At 44.5% G+C, this 19,417-nt stretch overlaps 1 protein-coding gene and 3 non-coding genes across 6 annotated transcripts; all 4 read left to right on the top strand.

Annotated features, from left to right (window-relative positions):
• The first annotated feature begins 224 nt into the window (after window positions 1-224).
• LOC108027799 (protein rhomboid) lies at window positions 225-19,299 on the top strand. 3 transcript variants are annotated; one of them, XM_044095196.2, is made up of 4 exons: window positions 225-536; window positions 16,119-16,545; window positions 18,079-18,463; window positions 18,542-19,299. In XM_044095196.2, the coding sequence occupies exons 2-4, from the start codon at window positions 16,294-16,296 to the stop codon at window positions 18,856-18,858; spliced, it is 954 nt and encodes a 317-aa protein (XP_043951131.1). In that variant the 5' UTR covers window positions 225-536; window positions 16,119-16,293; the 3' UTR covers window positions 18,859-19,299. The 3 variants fall into 3 exon arrangements, with proteins under 3 accessions (XP_043951131.1, XP_043951130.1, XP_050742211.1); XM_044095195.2 differs by having other exon boundaries at window positions 16,116-16,545; XM_050886254.1 differs by having other exon boundaries at window positions 16,092-16,545.
• Trnae-cuc (transfer RNA glutamic acid (anticodon CUC)) lies at window positions 11,142-11,213 on the top strand. Its single transcript has one exon. It is a non-coding gene; the product is annotated as a tRNA-Glu (tRNA).
• Trnae-cuc (transfer RNA glutamic acid (anticodon CUC)) lies at window positions 11,494-11,565 on the top strand. Its single transcript has one exon. It is a non-coding gene; the product is annotated as a tRNA-Glu (tRNA).
• On the top strand, window positions 11,813-11,884 carry Trnae-cuc (transfer RNA glutamic acid (anticodon CUC)). Its single transcript has one exon. It is a non-coding gene; the product is annotated as a tRNA-Glu (tRNA).
• Window positions 19,300-19,417: the final 118 nt, after the last annotated feature.

Below are 19,417 nucleotides of genomic sequence, written 5' to 3'. Positions count from 1 at the left end.
CACCTGGCTTTATTGTTCAAAGGGGGGTGCAGGGGCGCCTTACCTTGGCCAGAAAGAGCCGGCTTTTCGAAAGGGGTGCAAGCCAAGCGAACACACAACTAACACACAGCGGAATGTAACCCCTTCGGTGCAAGAGCCTCTACCCCTTTTCACTTTATTTCCTTTTTTTGTTTGGGCCAGGCCCGGCACTTTGCGAATCTATAAAAGTATCGGGCCGCATAAAAAACGAGCTCAGTTGCGAACGGTACTTTGAAAAGGCAACCGGCGGCAGCACGCGCGACCAACGGTTAACTGGAAAATCGAGGAAAATTGAGGAAAATAGTGGTGAAAACCTGAAACCCCTGGAGGGAAAACTGGGCGAGAAACCCCCAGGATTCGTACTGCCAACAGTTTACTGCTCGGATCTACTGCCGCAGTAACTTGTCGCCTTTCAGCTGAGAACTATAAGAGGAAAAGACGCTGCACACCATCCAATAGCGTAATCCTCCTCCCCGGATGCCCTGAAAAAAGTCAACCCATCGCTGCACCCCCTTTCGGTAAGTCATAACACCCCCGCCTGGGATCCTAGCACTGTATCTACTGCTATATCTCACCCTCGGATTCCCGACCCCCGAAAAAATAAATCCATCGGCTTAAAACTTGGCAAAACTCAACTCCAAACTGAACCAAGCTGAGCTGAACGTATTTGAGTAGAGTTGGCACTGGGAAAAATAGTATTTACTCTATTATAATGTTAAAATAAAATAAAATGGTAATAAACTTAAAATGTATGTGGAAATAAATCCATATCTACATAAATATTTCAGAGAGATTTTAAAAGGATTGCAGAAGATACATTTCTTTAATACATACATGAACTCTTTCTAGTGCCCACGTTGGTATAATTTTTAAAAATACTTCTGGTTCTCCACTAATAAATGTAATTCTTATCTTATTCGAACTTCTTAATTTCCCCCGAAGTCTCCAACCAATTCAAATCGCAGTGCATGTAAATCTGCATCTGTCAGTGCGGCAGCAGCTTCAGCAAGAGTATCTGTGTCTGCTTTGTATCTTCTGGGTTGTAAAAACATCTGTGCTTGTCGTTCGGCATCCGTATTTGTTGCCGTTCTTGGCACGGGCCAACTGCATTTCCTTGGCACCCCACCCAAGCCCGGCCACCCACCCGTCACACATTGCGTATACGCAACGTGGCTGTGAGCAGGGTTTGTGGGTGAAAACCGCTTGTGAGCAGAACGCGGGCTTAACTAAAAACCGTTTGCGCCCGAGCTGTCAGCAAATGGCAAGCACTTTCCGCAGAGGTCTCCCCCGAGATCTCCCGCTTTCCATGTGGGCTGCCCTGCTCCATTTTCGATATCTCTTGTGGGGATCTCGGACAAGTGCTACTTCTGGCCAACTTCTTGGCCGGCTCAGCTACTGGTTGGCTGTTCGATTTCTATTGTATCGTGTGCTATAGGAATGGACACGGACGGATTGCGTGTGGGCAGGGATGGCCAACGATCGATGGAGGGTCTCCGAGAAGTGTGCAGAGCTCCACATTCCGAGTGGGCGTTCCTCGGGCTCCCAGTTTGGACATCCATCTTGCCCCCAACTAAGTTCGACTGTCTCCAGGGTGTTTACTTTTTGATTTATTTACGCAGTCTCAAAAGTATTTCATTCACTCGCATCGATGCGAATTCTATTTATTCACTTTCCAAATTTTTGGTTTTCCCCTTTGTTGGGCTGCGAAAAGTTTTGCTCAATCAAGTGCAGAAGCGACTCACAATCAGATACAGATACATAAATCATATGCTCAATGCCATGGGCGGGGGCAGGGGTTTTCTGCCTTGGGCTTTTGTCTCAGTTGAAGTTTTTGTTTATTGTCGAGTGCAGGCAAAGTACAAAAAAAATCATGCGTTGGCTATTTTTAAAAAAATCATACGCAATGCATTTTAATTTCTCTCGCCTCTCGGTCGTTTTTTGTTTGTAATATATAGTTTTTAAATGTGTCAAGTTTGCTTTTTTACGCAGATCTGAGCGAGGGGCAGAACAAAATTAAACCAAAATAGCGAAACAAACGTAAAAAAGGGAAAAGACCCAAAGACCTGATTTCTGGATGGCTTAGTTTTGTTTCACCCGAATTTCGGGTTTCTTTTCTTTTGTTATGGTGTGCAGAAGTGGAAAGATATGGAGAGAGATGTGGGAAAAAGTTTTCTAAGTCATATATTGAATCAAGGGAATACGCAAAGTTGAGCTGCGTATTAAAATTTCTATCCAGCTCGTAAAACTTTAATTACTATTTATTTCCTCCCCCACTTCCTCCGAACTTAATTTGGCCAAAACTTCTGACTGCCATTAAATCCGGCAACTGATTTGTGTTCTCCCCCTGTTTTCCAAGGCAGTTTCAACGCAAAAGTCAACAGTTTATAGTGTTTAATCATTCTTAAGCTGTCTTCAACTAACTCCCCCTCGCCCCCAACGCTTTCCGCCCTTTTGGACCACCTTTGACCTTCATTAGTGTCAGTCCCGCTCGCATTCGCATTAATCTAAGCAGACATTTCAAGTTGAGCTGTTGCGAAGACAATGGCTCTGGCAGTTTTGTAGTTTGTCTTGTCGGCCAAGGTGCACACGCACACTCCGTACACAGATGTAGATACGGATACAGATGGTATCTATGGGATACTCGCAGAAACGCATACAAATCAGAGCTAATAAATTAGTGCAGTTTATGCCAGCAAAGCGAAATAAATTCAAAAAATATTGTGCAATTTTTAAGGCCGAAACACCAACTGAATAATGGGAACAAAATGAAAACGAACTCTTGGAAGATTGAGTGAGAAATTAAATTTTAAAAAGTATCTTTAAGTATGTTTTCAAAACCAAGATCCAGGCATTATCCACCAGATAATCCGCTAAATCACAGAAACTAATTCACAGCACTTTATGCTTGAGAAATTGAATAAATTCCCCAGAAACTGCCGGATTATGCAACCATTTGAAGTCGCAACACCCCCAGAAGTTGCACCCCCGCCCCCGACTGGCCACGCCCCCGTTTCGGAGGCGCCCCAAAGTCTCAGGGCGACACAAGCAACAAAAAAACAAAGAATTCAAGTGGCGTGTGTGTTCGTGTGTTGCACAAAAAACCAAGCCGAAACGAAAAGTCCGAAACAACCAACACACTCGGCTGAAGGAAAAACCTTCGCGGCGGAAAAACAAAAAAATAAGCAGAGCAGCGATGTGAAAAGTTGAATGCCTAACAAGTTGAAACACGCTGAAAATGCAAAAGAAAAATCCGAAAAAAATAAATAAAGAAAAACAAAAGCTCAAAGATGGAGCGCACAATAATAACAACAAGAACAATGACTCGGAAAATGTGGAAATGTCTTGGGAACCTTGCAAAATGGATGAAGCTGACGTTGTTGTTGCTGCAGTTTGTTGAATGAGATAAAAGTTTAGGAAATGTTTATGCCAAAAGGAAGGCGCAGATGAATAGCGAAGAAAACTCCTTTTTTTGCCAAATACCCTTGATGGAGTCGAGGGTTTTGGGGGTCTGGTGGGATTTCGATGGCCCAGAAACGGGTTCCATACCAAAATTTGCGAAATTTTTTAGTTTTCAGATTCAGCCGAAAAATGACTGTAATAAATTATCATCCTTGTTAGCTGTCCAAAACAGTTTATCTTTTAGGTTTCGGACCATTTTTGACTGAGTTACATAAAAAAGGTCAAAGAAAATATCGGGTTTCCTCCAAAAGAAAAAAAAGGGACTTATTTTCCACCCAAAAAGATCAGTATTTTGGCCGAAACAAAAAAAGTATTGGTCCAAAAGTGGAATGTCATACCTTGATGAACTCGTAATAAAATTTCCAATCAGATGGCATTCACAATCGAAAAATTTTATTTTGGACCAATTTTCGCAAAAATTGACGATGCTACCCCTTGTAAAAATGTCAAAATTTGCGAAATTTTTTAGTTTTTAGAATCAGCCGAAAAATTACTGTAATAAATTACCCACCTTGTTAGCTGTCCAAAACAGTTTATCTTTTAGGTTTCGGGCCGTTTTTGACCGAGTTACACCAAAAAAGGTAAAAAAAATATCGGGTTTTCGGCAAAATGCCCAAGGTCTTCATTTTTCACCCAAAAATGTCAGTATTTTGGGCGAAACAAGAAAAGTAATGGTCCAAAAGTGGAATGTCGTACCTTGCTGAACTCGTTATAAAATTTCCAATCAGATGGCATTCACAACCAAAAAATGTTATCTTGGACCAATTTTCGCCAAAATTGACGCCTTGTAAAAATGTCAAAATTTGCGAAATTTTTTAGTTTTTAGAATCAGTCAGCAAAGGAAGGCGATCAATTTTCTAGCTTGTTAGCTGTTAAAAACAGTGCGCTTTTTAGGTTTTGGATCAATTTTGACAAAGTTACAGCAAAAAAGGTGAAATAAAAAATCAGTATTTTGGGTGAAACAAGAAAAGCAATATATAGTGCGAATTCCAGGGTAATCCGCTGCCAGTGCTAGCCCATTTTCCTGAGATTTTTTCCCTTTTATTTACCACCCAACTGGGAAAGTGATGTATAGGAAAGTGGGTGGGGAGTAGGATAAGGCAACCTGGCAAATGGCAGGCGGAAATGCACCGAAAATAAATGTGGGTAAAAATGCCAAGGAAAACTGCAAATCTGTGCGAGTGTGTGTTTATCAAGCAGGCTTGTTTTAGTCTGGGATTTCAGTTGGGAGAACGTTGTCTACACTCGAATATTTTACACCAAATGCAGGGGGGTTCTCAAGTGCCCGAGCAGGGGCGTAGCTGCGGGGGGTGGCCGGAAAAATGCCTAACCAGCGCAATGTGCAAATGCAAATGCGACTGCGACTGCAACTGCAACTGCAAGTGCGACTGCGGAATATGAATCACAAGAGGAAAAAGTGCAGCCACCAAGGGAACTCCGCACACTCATCGCTTATCGGCGATTTCCCCCTTTTTCACCGCTTCACCTGTCTCGCCCCTCCCCGCACCCCTCTTCATTCATCAATGCTGTTCGACGGAGGTGAAAATTTCGTGCGCGCGACTCAAACAAAAGAAAAAGAGCTGAAAGTACTGAAAAGAAAGAAGAGCAGCCGAAGATAAGACAACAAAGATTCGCGAACTGGCGATAAACAAAAACAAAGCAAACAATTGCGAGTACTGCAGTGCAAACCACAAACAAACACGCCAAGAATGCACCCCACAGATACAGATACAGTGGAAATTCCAACTAGAAAAGGAAACAAACAATTCAGATACTCTAGATGATTACAGTTTGGCTTATAAATGGGCTTTGAATGTTTAATCCATTTGAAAACGCAACTTCTCAAGCGTTATCCTCTAAGCAGGGATCCCCATTATCTTTGTTTTAGATACAAAAGTATCTTCCACTTAGCAACTGATCACTGTGGGCCTGCAGTTACGTGTGAATCGAAACTAAACCGTCCAAACAAATGCTTTCGAAAAGTAAAATAAAAATGCACAAATCCGACGAAAAGTGAAACGGAACCCCGCCAGGGTCGAATTCTGTTAGAGAACCGAACCGACCCAAACCAATCCGAACTGCGTTGAGGTGAATTTCAGGTGAGTCAGGCCCACGCAATGCGAACACCTGAAATCCGCAAAGATAAGGGGGCTCTGGGCCCCAAAACCAGTTTCCCACGAAGCGTGGGCCAAGTCTTTGACGTCAGCAATTGAAGTTGGTTGACAACTATCAGAGCCGAGCCATTGACACAATTTGTATAAATGCCTTTGGACTGGGCGAGTGTTATGACGGGGCAGTCGCGCTTTGGGGGTATTTCCTATATGCACAGTCACAGTAACCCTCTCATTTGACAACTATTTTCAGCGGAAGGTGGTCCAACTGTTCAATTAAATAAATCTCAGCTGGTTTACATTGCACTTCATAGCTAAAGCCCAATCAAACAATTCAATAATTTGAATGGGTTTAATGGGTTTTAGTTGTGTACACAATATAATATCACAATGTGATATCATTATGATACTTTATATCTACATCTTTTTTACTAAATTGAATCCTTTTTGATCCATTGGAAGCCCCCTTTGCCACGTCGCATTTATGCTGGAATTAAGCAAAAATCACGGACAAACCGAGCGCAAATCGTTTACAAAGAGTTATCACAGCTATGTGGGCTATTATTTCGCATTGACAAAATGTGAAAAACCTGAAGCGTCGGACAAAAAGAGGAAACAGCCAAGCTGAAAAACCAAAATCGAGAAATGCCCGACAAATGGTACAAAAAGAAAAAATGCATAGAAACTCACAGATGTGAAATGAAATATTCTGGCAATTAAACAGCAAAAATTGTTGGTTTTTTCCCTTTTTCTCTCGGGTTTTGTTTAATTTTAATGTTTTCAACCGCAACACGAATTATGCAGATTTACAGAGGCCGACAAAAAGGTGAAAAGTATTTATATAATTAAAACAGTACTCTCGGCGAGGGCTGGGGACTGACCACCCATAGACAGTCGCTCCCGATGATCACAACTGGCATCCGATGGATAGATATATGGGTACACATATCTGGCGGATACCGAAGCCAATCTGCATCTGCAAATGACCACAAAGTGAGAGCGTTGCACAGTTAACTCAATTAACTTATAAAATGTAAACTATGCGCGGCCACAGCTACACTCACGATACTCCACCACATGGGCAGTCTATGTGGCTCCAACTCCCAGGCGAGATCCAAGTGGAGCCCCAGCAACAAGCTCAGTGAGCTAAACGGCAACGGTGATTAACTTTTGTCCATCCCCGAAGGCGGTGAGCACGTGACTCACGAGGCAGCTAAGCAAATGAAAATTATCCGGAAATGCCGAACATGTTTTAAGATATTAATATTTTCATTTTCGCTTTTTTTTATGTTCCCTTTAAATTAACGTTCTACTGCATACAAATAATATTGGCTTATTAAGGTAACAATCTTTATCTAACTTAGTGAAATGCGTATATCATTCGGTTGCTATTCCAAAACCCACCTGTTGGTAAGCCCGCTCATCCCTAGCGCTTTTCACAGTTTCCAGCCTCGGCCCATGCCCAAGTTTTCCATATGTAGATGCGTGCGAAGAGATACGTGGATGTATCTACAAGCTACAAGTTACGCTTTGCAGACTCGCGCACTCACCTGAGCGCGAATAATTACCACGCCGAGAAAGGGGCGGGAAAGGGGGTGGGGCAGCTGCAGGTGAGTCCAGAAGGGGGTGGGGTGGATATAGGTAGGCGCCGTCCATTTCGTCCGAAGAAGAAGAGGCGGCAAGGGGCGGAACGGCCCACTGAGAGCGGCAACAAAGTTGCCAGGTGAACGTCGAGGAAGCGAATGTAGATCGAAGATATATATGTGTTTGGGCTTACCCCGGGGCGCGGGGCGCGGGGCGCGGGGAGGGTCAGGTGGGTCAGCGGCGGGTCGAGGGCAGCGCCAGCGGTGCTAATGTGGTTATGAACGCCAGTTGGCAGGTCAGCGGCAGCGGCAGCGGAGCAACTCCGTCTTGGAGTCGCGCTCTGCGCTAATCGAAATGTGATAATCGGGGCGGGGCGGCGTCCAGTTCATTGAGCCCACAAAGGGCGGCCAGGGGAGATCCGGGTGTGAACCGCATTCGCACCGACTTCGCTCAGCTATTGAACCCGAACCCATTAATGCCGCCGCTTGGGCTCCATGCTCGACGAATGCCCGCGATTTTCTCGGCCCGTGGAAAGTCGCACGAAATATGGATCGCACATTAGCTTGGGAAAACTTGACCAGCGGTGAAATCGCGAGGGAAATCGAAGGCGGATAGGAAAATAGGTATTGGAAAAGCCCCAGAAATGTACTTTAATTTAATAAAATTATTTTCACCTTTTCTTGTAACATTCCTTTAACGGAATATTAGGACGAAAGTAATTTTTAAATACATAAATATTTTCGAAAGTGGTTGTGTTTTTCCCAAGCCAGAATGTACGCACCACCTGTTTACCCTTGCCTTGCTGCCTTGTTGAAATAAGCACTATTTAAGCAGCAATTTGAACTGTCTCATTTTAAAACATTCCCCTTGGCTTCTTGGCTTCTGTTCACCCAACTGGTTCCTTCCTTCCTTCCTATCAGGCCTCCTTGGCAATCTGTGGCTTCGCCGCTTTTATTTGTCTTTGGGTCCCAGAGAAAAACGCGAGAACAAAAGGCTTGTCAAGCCATTTCCATTTTCATTTCCATTACCGTGCGAATTCTGGCCCGCTTTTCTTGCGCTGCTTTCCTATTAACATTTTTCAGTGGGTGGGCAGTGGGCTGGGGCAGCATAATTGCCTTTTGATGTTGCTGCTCGCCTTTGGCAATGGTCATGTTGCTCCCCGCCCCTCCACACCCTTCTGACCATTTAAAGCCACATTAATTGTTATGATTTACAATGAGAAAAAATCATAAATTAATTATTCATGGGGCAGCAAACAAGCGGACAGCTGCGGATGGGGAAAGAAATTCCTGCCCTGGGTCAATGTTCCACCGGCAGGGCAATTTCCGCCGGGCTTCCTTCCTGGCTAAGTGGTCAGTGGCCACCAAATCGATTGGCAGGCAGATCAGCATCCAATTAGCTAACGGAACTACGTGCAAATCGTTGCATCTCAAGTAGCACATTTCTCGAACCGTTCGGCGAGCGGCGAAAGATACTTTTGTATCTCGGCGGTAAAAGCGGGTTAATTGATGGCTTTTGCATTAAATTGCTTCACTCGACACAATCAGCTGAAAAAGCAGTGGGGAAGAGAGGAAGACGGGGGCTTCTTAGCAGCAATTGACCCGCTCGGCGCTATTTGTATCTTTGCATCTTTGGCGTGGAAGTTAATTATCACAGTGTCTCGCGGAGTTCGTGCTGCAATTTCCATAGATGCTTATTAGATCGGACTCGGGCGAAATTCTCAAGCCATAAATCAAGCCCGGAATGATCTCAGAATGCCATCTGCTGGCCATACGCAAAAGTATCTCTGAAATTGGAGGTTTTCTGGGTTATCTGCATGGCAAAAAATCCATTGACTATGTTTATTAACTAGTAAATTGATAAATATTGTTTAATTGCTTGTTTTATTTCAACCAACTATCTAAAGATAGTAATATTTATTTCACAAAGTCTTAAGAGGCAACCAAATATATTTTTAGTAAATATCTTTGATTTTCTCTCCCTGTATGTGGGTGTTTAATTGGATTCTCCTTCGTCTAGACTGTGTCTCGCTGGGCTGCGCACTTTAATCGGCTGCGTGCCTAATTTATTGATATGTCATCGTCTGCCCAGCAACCACTTCCACAGTAATCCCCCCCTTCATTTAGGTTCTCCTTGACAGTCTCCACTGTGGCCCATGCCAAAGTGTTCGTCATTTCCTGGCATTCCGCAAATACTTGGCTCTACTTCTTTGGATTGCGGCTGGGGTGCTCGTTTTCGTTTTCATTTTCGTTTAAGTTGCCTTATTACGAAATTGGCCTCCCCTATTGGACGTTCATATATCTGGTTATATGTCTGGGAATGGGATTGTTAAATTTCCAAACTGAATGAAACTCTAGCCACCCCGATTCGATCTGCGATGGCTGCTTGCGTGATTCACTTTTCCACATTTTTTGGTTGTTCCGTTTTGATTATATGTATGGTATATGTACGTATGAGCATTATGCTTGTCTGGCCGTTTTTTATATTTCGTTTTTCGTTTTATTATTATTCTTGTACTCTTGTATTTTCCTATATTTCCGTGTGAACTTCCGTTTTGAACCCCCCTTCGCTCCAGGCCTCTGCACTGGACTCTACTCCCTTCTGAAAAAGGCAAAAGTTTGGAACGTGTTTGAAATATTGATAGCGAAATGAGCAGGGACCACAAGAGCAACCTACACAGCTACAGCCAATGCACAGAGAGAAATTGTAAAGTACAAGCTATAAACTATAATGTAAACTATTCGTTCAATGCAATCAGAATGAAGAAAAAATCGTATGGTAGTGTAAGCTCGTTTTTTTAATAAAAAATAAAAAAAAATAAAAAAAATACAATATACATATACCAATTAAAAAAAAATTGTTTATTTGTTAGTGCACTTTATAGATGCGATGGGTTCTAAGATTGAAATATGATCTAGTTATTGTAATTCTACTTATTCATATTTTTAGTAAATTAAATGTTTGGATATTATTCCTATTAATACTGTTATAATTCCCAAGTTCAAAATTCCTTATAAAAAAGTTCTCTGAATAATAAAACTTTTGAGTTCTAATTGCAAACTTCCACCTACCAGTTAGTTAGCAGATCAACTTGAACTTTATATTCATTTTTTTATATTACCCCCTCACGAATTACCTTAGTTTTTTCCGGTGCACGCTCACCCACTTGGACCTTGCACCATCGGTGGTTGCAGGCAACACCTACTGCTTTCCCAAAGTTGTCCGGGGTTCCCGTTCCCCCGGCCCCCGCTTCTGTCTGTCGTGGGTCTGCCTGTGGTTGCTGTCGCCGTCAGGCTGCTTTTTGTTTTTCCCTTTTTTGCTGCCTGTGGTGGTAGTGGGGCGTGTGACCTCTCCCACCTTCCCCCTCGGTGGCCCCTTTTACGGTTGCATTAGACAATAACTGGTAATAATCGTTGAACCGTAAAATAAACATGGATACCCGGTGCACTTGTTTGGGCAGCAGCAACAACAGTGGTCAGGTGGCTCAGGTGGCTCGGGTGGTTTGGTCGGTGGTGTCTTTGTCGCTGCAGGTGATTAAGTCTGTCCACCGTCCATCCTCCACTCTTAACCATCCACCGACCGTTGTCGTCTGCCGGACGTTAACTGATTTGTGCATTGACGCGAAGTCGTAGAAATATACGAAAAGGCATAAATACTTAAGCAGGGAGACGGAGCAGCCCGAGGAAAGCTGAGGGGTGAAATGGGAGGCGGCAAACTGGCGGTTTTCCACAGATCGCGGACTGTCAGAACATAGGCATGTGCCAACGCTTGCATTCCTTTTCAATCCGATCCGACCCCATCCATAGGTAATTTACATTCGTCATAGTGTTAGGATTTTGCGTAGCCGTCCATGATTCAGTGGCTATAAATAAACGCCGATCGAAATAAATCTTCAAAGGCAAAACGAGCGAAAAACGATCTTGCTTGGCGCTCGACTCAAAGTAGCGCTTGCCGCGCCACGTATTCACATCCCATATTGTCTAGTGGTTAGGATATCCGGCTCTCACCCGGAAGGCCCGGGTTCAATTCCCGGTATGGGAAATATGGATCAACTTTTTTTATTTATACAATAAAAATATTTCCTAAATATCCGAATTTGTATTTAAATTATATATACATATATCTTAAGTATCCGAAAAAATATAAATTTTTTGGGTTATTAAACCAAAAGGCAAAAAATTAGTTTCAATATTTTGAATTTTATTAAAACTGGTAATATATATAAAAAATGAACCAAATTTTAGATCATATTTAAAAATTTCCTATCTAAAAATAGGTATTACCAAAGTTTCTGAATACATTTTTGATCAGAAAGTTCAAATCCCATATTGTCTAGTGGTTAGGATATCCGGCTCTCACCCGGAAGGCCCGGGTTCAATTCCCGGTATGGGAAATATGGTTCAATTTTTTTCAACGGATCTGCTCTTGTTGCTTTAAGTATTAAAAAAATTGTAAAGACGTGGTTAGGTATTTTAGAAATACTTTAGTTTTTATTAAACAATTTTTAAAGTTCAGCGTGAAAGCATCAAAGACCTAACAAAAGTCTTTAAAATTATAAATAGATAAAAAAAAATATTTTTATAATGATGTTATCTAAAGTACGATCGTTCTTAAAGACTTTTGTGATTGAGTAGATCAAGTCCCATATTGTCTAGTGGTTAGGATATCCGGCTCTCACCCGGAAGGCCCGGGTTCAATTCCCGGTATGGGAAACATGGCTGAAATCTTTTTTATCTTTTATACCTCTTTAAGAACCTGAAATAATGTTTTACGTGCCGGTGACTTGCTCTAGTTCTAATTTACTTACATGCTCTCCAGCCCAATCATGGCTCCTCTTGACGTTTGGACCACCTACGAATTGGTAGCTTCGAGACTCCGTTCCGTTGGCTGCTCCAAATCTCCGAAATCTCGGCTCGCCATCAAGAGCAGCTTCTGCCCCATTCTTCTGTTGAAATTGTGCAAACAACAAGAAGAACAACAAACGAAACAGAGGCAATCTCCTGAGGTTAAAGTTTTATGTTGAGCATTTTATGGCCCAGAGGCGGTCCAAGGGGGCGGAAGGGGGTCCGAGTAAGGGCAAGTGTTTCACACAGTAAACACAAGTTAATGAAATTAAAGCGTAAGCAGCAGACACACAAAAACGCAATAAACACAAAAGAAATTACAATTAAATTGAAAGCAAAGAGAAAGACGCCTACTGGAGTGCGAGCGAGCGAGAGGGCAGTAGGATGGAGTGAGACGGGGCTAGCCGCTTCTCCCCACTCCCGTGCCACTGCAGCTTGACATGCAACCCGAATGGAAATGAACTTTGAAGCCTGCGTGGGCCGCTGCTTCTCCGCTTGAGAATTCCAAGTCGCCGGCTATCGCGATGCTCCAAATGCCCCTCTGCCAAGACCCCCTCTCACTTTTCCCAACCCCACCCCTCGCTCCGCATTTCTTCTGTGATGGCGTGCGCGACTTTTAATCGCATTCGCTTCAATTGTCGGAATTTTATTGTGAAACCAACTTAGACTCGGGCGTCAAAGCCTCCCTGCCAGTCCCTTCCACTAGCCCAAGTATCCCACAAGCCCCCTTTGGCCGTCCATGAACATCTTTCATAACGCTTCATTATCGTCTCGTACGAGCAATGCGAAAAGAAACCTTTGGAAAAATTCAAAAAGTGAAAACCTTTCCCAGAGTTGTGCTCTACAGTGAAAGCTCTCGAGGGTGACCTTTCAAGTGCTTAGTTTTATTCAGCCTAATAAAGAGTAATGGCTGAGTTTTATCAGGGGCCAAATCTCCTTTGTAGCCTTATGGAACTTTCGTCCTGAAATAAAAATCTATATGGTGACCCCGACGTTCGAAGAATGAAATATAAAAATGGAACCCCTTTACTACTTTTTAAGAAAAGAAAAGGAAGTAATCCTGTAAAGATTGTTTTTTTACTTGATGTATGAATTCATATAAAAATTGGTAACCCCAATCATTTCTTGTTTTGGTTTCATTCAAGAGATTTGTATATTTAAAAAAAAAGATTTATAACGATACAAAAAACAATAGATTGTGCGGATATCCATTTCCTCGGTGTAAGCTCCCGTAACTTTTTCTATGATCCCACCAGCGCCCGACACGAGAGCCACCCACCTGGTAAACATTTTTCAATTATAGTTTTATAATAATTTTCTCGTCATTGTTGGTAGTTGATGTTCATCGTCTGGCTGCTGCTCGCAGTTCATTTGTTGTTGCGTTTGGTTAACGTAACTTTCTTCGGTATTCTTTCACTTTTTTCGACCCGCCCACTGGCTCCGCCGACTCGGATCTCGAGGGAGCTGCCAACTCAACTCGGTTTCCATAACTTTTGCTCTCGGCCCAAAGGCATTTAAGCCGCGTTGTAATTACGTATTTTTCCGTGCACTTCTCTCACTCACTGTTTCTGCTGGGTGGCTTTATGCACCCTGCGGCTTCGGTAATTAAATTTGTTTTGTCTCTCGCCCTTTCGCTGGCCAACTGCAAATGCAACTAGCTAAATAGCCACAATACTCGTATACTGCGAGGGGAAATCGCAGCCTCTCAGTTCCCCAATTGCGAAATAACTCCGAACGTGTGCTTCGAGCCAATTTAGCTGGCCCATTGAGCCGCATAAATCAATAAAAGAAAATACCTAAAAAACGGGCGGGGACGCGCACATATTTGATAACCTTAGGAAAGAACTTGGGGCAGGCAAATAATGCCAACACAAATAGTCAGCATTATGTAAATGAAATGTTTGCCCAATGCAAACACAAAATGCGGTCGACAGAGGGAAATCTAGAACAGCAGCTCAAGGAGCAGGTCACTGGAAAAATAGATTGGGTAAACCAATTACCACCCACTTCTGGTCAAATAAGAGATGTGCATTGAAATGCTAAAATAAAACTTAGGTAACTTTGGGAATTGAATCCTTACAATGCAGAGTCCAAAAAGTTAAAGCAACAGCAAGTTCAGGCTATTAAATAATGTAAAAAATGCTTAAGGATAATTTTATATGGCCATAAACGTAGATAAGCTTGGCTAAAAAGACACTTTGCATACAGCTATACTTCCCATCCTGGACATAATACATTTTGCACGGATTTAACGATGGCAATGAACGTTTTGTACAATCCGCCCATTAATATTTTATTTTCTGTGTTCGAGGGGAGAAGTTAGAGCACTGGCAGAGCGCCGAAGGATGGTGGCTTGCATAATCAACTTCAACGGCGAGTTGAACTTCGATTTTTGCCTTTGCCAAATGAGCCGAGCAGGAAGGCAAACACAGGGACCCACAGGGGGTAAAAAAGAAGGAGCCAGTGTGGGTAAAAGAGGAAGTTGGATGTTTGTTTCAAGGATGTTGTGCGTTTCAGTGTCCTGCACACGAACGAGTTGCGTGCCAAGGACAGGGCGGCTGAAGAGCGGCGGAGCGGCGGAGCGAGTTGAACAAACCGGCCAAAGCTACCGGGAATCGATGTTGAAGGACATTAAGGATACACCTGTCGATATTTTTACAGTTTTTGGCATGCGCCTGCCCGCCTGCCCGCCAGCCAGCTCCCCTGGTCCCCCGCTTCGGATCCATTAACCGGTTCGGCTGCCAGTTGTGCGCCAGGATCATTAAGGGGCCGACCGAGAGCAACACTTCCGTCTGTGAAACAAGTTTTTCGGTCTGGCTTTGGTGCAAACAGAAACATATAGCAGGAGGGGCAGGACAGCACGGCAGGACCTTCCACCACGCCAGTTGTTCTGGGCCAAAGGTAATCACCATTAAAACTCATTACCAAGAGCAACTGCACCGCAGCACAACAGAACAGGACACGACATGGAACTCGGAGCTGAAAGCCTTCCAAAAAAGCCAGAAACATAGACCAGCCGAAACCAAAACATGGCCATAAAGTAGTTAACCCTCGGGCAAAAGCTCACTGGTTCTTTTGGATTACTCAAAGGAAAACTTATTTAGTGTCTGCTCGAAACCAGGATCGGTCCTTGGTTATCCTGGTTGGGTTATACATCACAAATGGGAATTAGCTGCATAAGAAAGGGCAAATATATTTCTTTCCGCTGATAAAAAGTCGAACAATGTGTGATATAGATGGCCCACTCTACTAGTTCCCAACCTACGTTACTTTTTATGCAACATTTAATTTGTAGATTTATGACCAGAGGTCCGCCGGACTTTATATCCCTCCAAAGCCCCTGGCTTATTGCAAAATGCCAGTTTGGCGTTCTTTCGACTGCTTCCTCCGGGCTAGAATGCCGAATTCCGTCTTAATCTCAAGTTCGAGCACTTTCGGGGTTGCATTTCGGCCTTCTTTTCTTTGGTGCTGCCGCAGCGGAAATAAATTTCTCGTGAGTGCAAAAAAGAAATAAATTCTTGACTCTTTTATGGCCGTCTAGGGCCATTAAAAGGGGGACACCGAGGCGGGGGCTGGGCCCGGGGGATCTATAGTAGACCTGAATGATGGCGCCTCTGGCGATGTCGAGTGTCGTCGTCTGCCAAATCGAGACGCGCCGGGGAGAAATTGCGCTGCAGTTGTCGTCAAAGCCGGAGACAGTCGCAGAACGAGAGACAACCTTGAGCTAATTTGGCCATAGTCAGCACCGCGTAATCCCCAAAGGCACTGGGAGAAAAAAGGGCCAAGTCAATGGGAATATCTTCACAACAAAACATTGGTCTCCAGCAGAAGCAGCTCACACTCTAAGAGCCTTAAATTCTCGGTGTGTGCTAACCTCTAAAGGTGTACTGTGTGTGCCGGCAGAGCTCCGGCAAAAAACAAGTATGAATTTATAGTAAAACACTGTAATACACAATACATTTAATGAACTGCCGTATTGTTCATCAAGTGCTTTATATATATTTCATAAGATCTTTCTGTTGGTTTTTCCAGCGTATAAAACTCTGAAAAAGGTATTAAAAACATTTTGTTTCAGTGATCATTTCCCCCTACCTTCCAGAAGGCCGCCGCCGGGGCCAGACAGCATTCCGCTCGACTCACCATGACAGAAGCCGCCTCAGCTGCTCCTGCTAAGTGGGGCACCGTCACAAGGCAGACGCCCCAAAAATAGACACCTCGGCCGCAAGGAGGAGGAGGAGGAGGAGCAGTTGCCGGTGGAGGAGGAGCAGGAGGAGGAGATGCCGCCCAGTACCGTTCTGCAAATGCCGGCGGCTCCGTCTTCGTCGAAGTCCGGTCTGGTGCTGGGCGTCTGCTGTGACCAGCTGATGGCGGTGCAGCCAGTGCATCCAGCGCAGCGGGCATCCGGAGCAGCAGCATCCAAAAGTGGCGCCCCGGATTGGGGGGACCACAAGGCGAAACATCTTGAGGGGACTGCCACGACTTCCAAGTGGATCCCGCCCTTTTTCATTATCCTCGCCTCGCTCTTGGAGGTGAGTACGCCCCACGGTGGGCGCCAAATGTTACCGCTTTTTAATGCGATTACCCTCGAGGGTTGATTGAGGGTCATAAAAGCCACATTTGGGGGTGGCCTCGGGGCTGGGGATGGCTTCGGGCTGAGGTTTCCATGACATCGCATATAAAAGCACAACATTCTGGTGCGGTTTAATTGTTGGCTTATAAAAGTGGTTCGCCAACCCTTGTGAGGGCCAACATATTGGATTGGAACCCCAACTAACCCCCTGATCTTTTGTGTGTGTCTGAAGGCTGTCTCGACAAATTTTGATTACTTATTGCACGATAAGTCCTCAATCTTTGAATGTTACTTTTTTTACTACATCTTTACTTGACTCACAAAAACAGAAGGGAGGTCTGCTTTCCTCGAGAGCAAGTATGAATCTGCCTTTAATATTCATCAACATTATAGGGCATTATCTTCTTCACATTCCTATAGCACTTTATTTATTAAATGCAGTTCAAGTCCAGTTTTCATTACATTTAGCCCCCTTCCCCTTCCAAGTGTTTGGAGCCAGCGCCTTGCAGTCACGTCTGAGTCGCGTTTTGTATCTCAAGTTAAACGAGATGGCCGGCGAAGAGGGTGGTTTGTTTGGCCATAACAAAGATGCTGTATCATATTTCAGCCCAGACCCGCCCCAGAATTCCACCGATGCCACCCACACATCGGGGATCTGGTCGAGCAATTGACTTTTGAGGCAAACAAATTGCCGACAGGGCCACACACAGCATACGACTTAGCAGCTCTCTGTGGAAACCCAACCCAATGCATTTGTAAATGGAAGTTGGCTTCCGGTTAAAGGATATACGAGAAGCATGAGTGAGGGGCGGGGAAAAAGGGGGCCTTGGGATGGAGGAAGGGATACAGAGTGCGTGCGAAAAATCCAACACGTCTACGATTTGTTTTCCGCGTCTGGCTTTTTGCACACCACACAGACTGGACGCCGCCGGGCCACAGAAAAGGGGGATTTAGATGGGAACCGGGGGGAATAATGGGGCTTATGTACAGGGAAAAGGGAGGAAAGAAGCAGGACAGGGAGCCGAAGGAAGCCCAGGGATTGGGGGAATTGATGGCGACGTCTCGTCGCTGTCTGCTGGCAGTCTGCGCCTTTGGGGGTTGCTCGGCCACCCCTTCTCCTCCAGGAAAGCTGTCTCGGCTGTGCGGCTTGATGATTTTATTGCTTCCCTCCTTTTCCTCCTCTTTGAGACCGAACGGGGGTTCCCCATAAAGGCCATGCTCTTCAAGTGGTTCGGAACTAGTTCGGAGAAAGGAGTTTTATGCAAAAGGCTGTATAGGACGCAGAACCTTTGTTGGCTGAGTCATAAAAAAGACAAGTGTCTCTGAATAGTTTGCCCATTTAAACGTATTTAGATATATCTCTAAAGTGAGGACAGCAGTACTTAAATCGAACTCCTAAGTTTTAGTCTCTTATTAACATCATTTAAGCTTCTTAAAGTTCTTATTATACATATTAGAAAATCATATTTTGTCATTATTTTTAACTCTTTAGATCCTTATATTTCTTTGGGTGGGAGCTGATTCCCCCGAGGATTCTTTTCTGGTTTATCGACCTGACCAGCGCCTCCAGCTCTGGAGATTCCTGAGCTATGCCCTGCTCCACGCCAGTTGGCTCCACCTGGGATACAATGTGCTCACCCAGCTGCTTTTTGGAGTGCCCTTGGAGTTGGTACACGGATCGCTGAGGACAGGGGTGATTTACACGGCCGGAGTTCTGGCTGGCTCTTTGGGAACTTCGGTGGTGGACTCGGAGGTTTATCTGGTGGGTGCCAGTGGAGGAGTATATGCCCTGCTGGCCGCCCAGCTGGCGAGTCTTTTGCTCAACTTTGGCCAGATGCGACATGGAGTGTTCCAGCTGATGGCGGTGATTGTGTTTGGTGAGTTACTTCCCTTAAGATATTTTAAAAATGTAATAAATATTAGTAAGTCATTATGAATTTATTCTTATTTCCTAGTCTTTTGCGATCTGGGATATGCCCTCTATTCCCGAGAACTGTCCGTGCAGCAACTGCCGGCGCGACCCTCGGTCTCCTACATCGCCCACATGACCGGAGCTCTGGCGGGGATCAGTGTGGGTCTGTTGCTCCTCCGGCAGCTGGATGGGGGACTGCGGCCACGGCCCCTCCGCTGGCTGGCCCTGGGCGTGTGGTGCATCTTCAGCGCCTTTGGCATCGCCTTCAACCTGGTCAACACGGTCACAGCTCAGCTCCTGGCCGAGCAGGAGGGTCAGGTGATCAGGCAGCATCTGATGAACGACCTCGGCATGGGATGATCCTCATTGGACACAGAGTCCAAAGACTGCATCCCGCTCATATACTCATACATGTCTCCTCTTATGCCTTAGTCTCTAGTCACTAGTCGGTAAGACTTTCCCAGGACAGTGTGCTCAAAAAACATATCTATCAATATATTTCCGACGGATGGCCGGCATCCTGGCCCCCTCTTCAAGGGGGGATCGCTCAAATACTCTTAGCTCGTAAGCCCCAACATTTATCTTATGCCAATGCCAAAGGAGTGGAGGAGGGCCTTTCAAGAACTGAGCCTGGCTCACATCATCAAAGACTTAGGATCGGGTTTGGGCTGCTATCAAATCGAGGGACTCCTCCGTTGAGTTGCCTAGTTAGTGTTAATGCCAAACCAGAGCTTAAAGACATAATACTATATCTGAATACTACTAGTTGAAACGAGAATTCCAGCTCAATAAATTACCAGACTAAAGTAAGTTTCATTGTTTTATTTCTCCCTCAAAATCCATGCAAACCACTCCAATCTGAGGTAAAAACTGCGCCAAAAACCCATGTTAATTTCCCTAACAGCCTACACAACCTGCC

Source organism: Drosophila biarmipes, chromosome 3L (genome assembly GCF_025231255.1).
Source record: "Drosophila biarmipes strain raj3 chromosome 3L, RU_DBia_V1.1, whole genome shotgun sequence".
NCBI classification, from domain to species: Eukaryota; Metazoa; Arthropoda; class Insecta; order Diptera; family Drosophilidae; genus Drosophila; species Drosophila biarmipes.
Note: the sequence above shows the minus strand (reverse complement) of the source record. Positions and strands in the feature narration are given on the sequence as shown.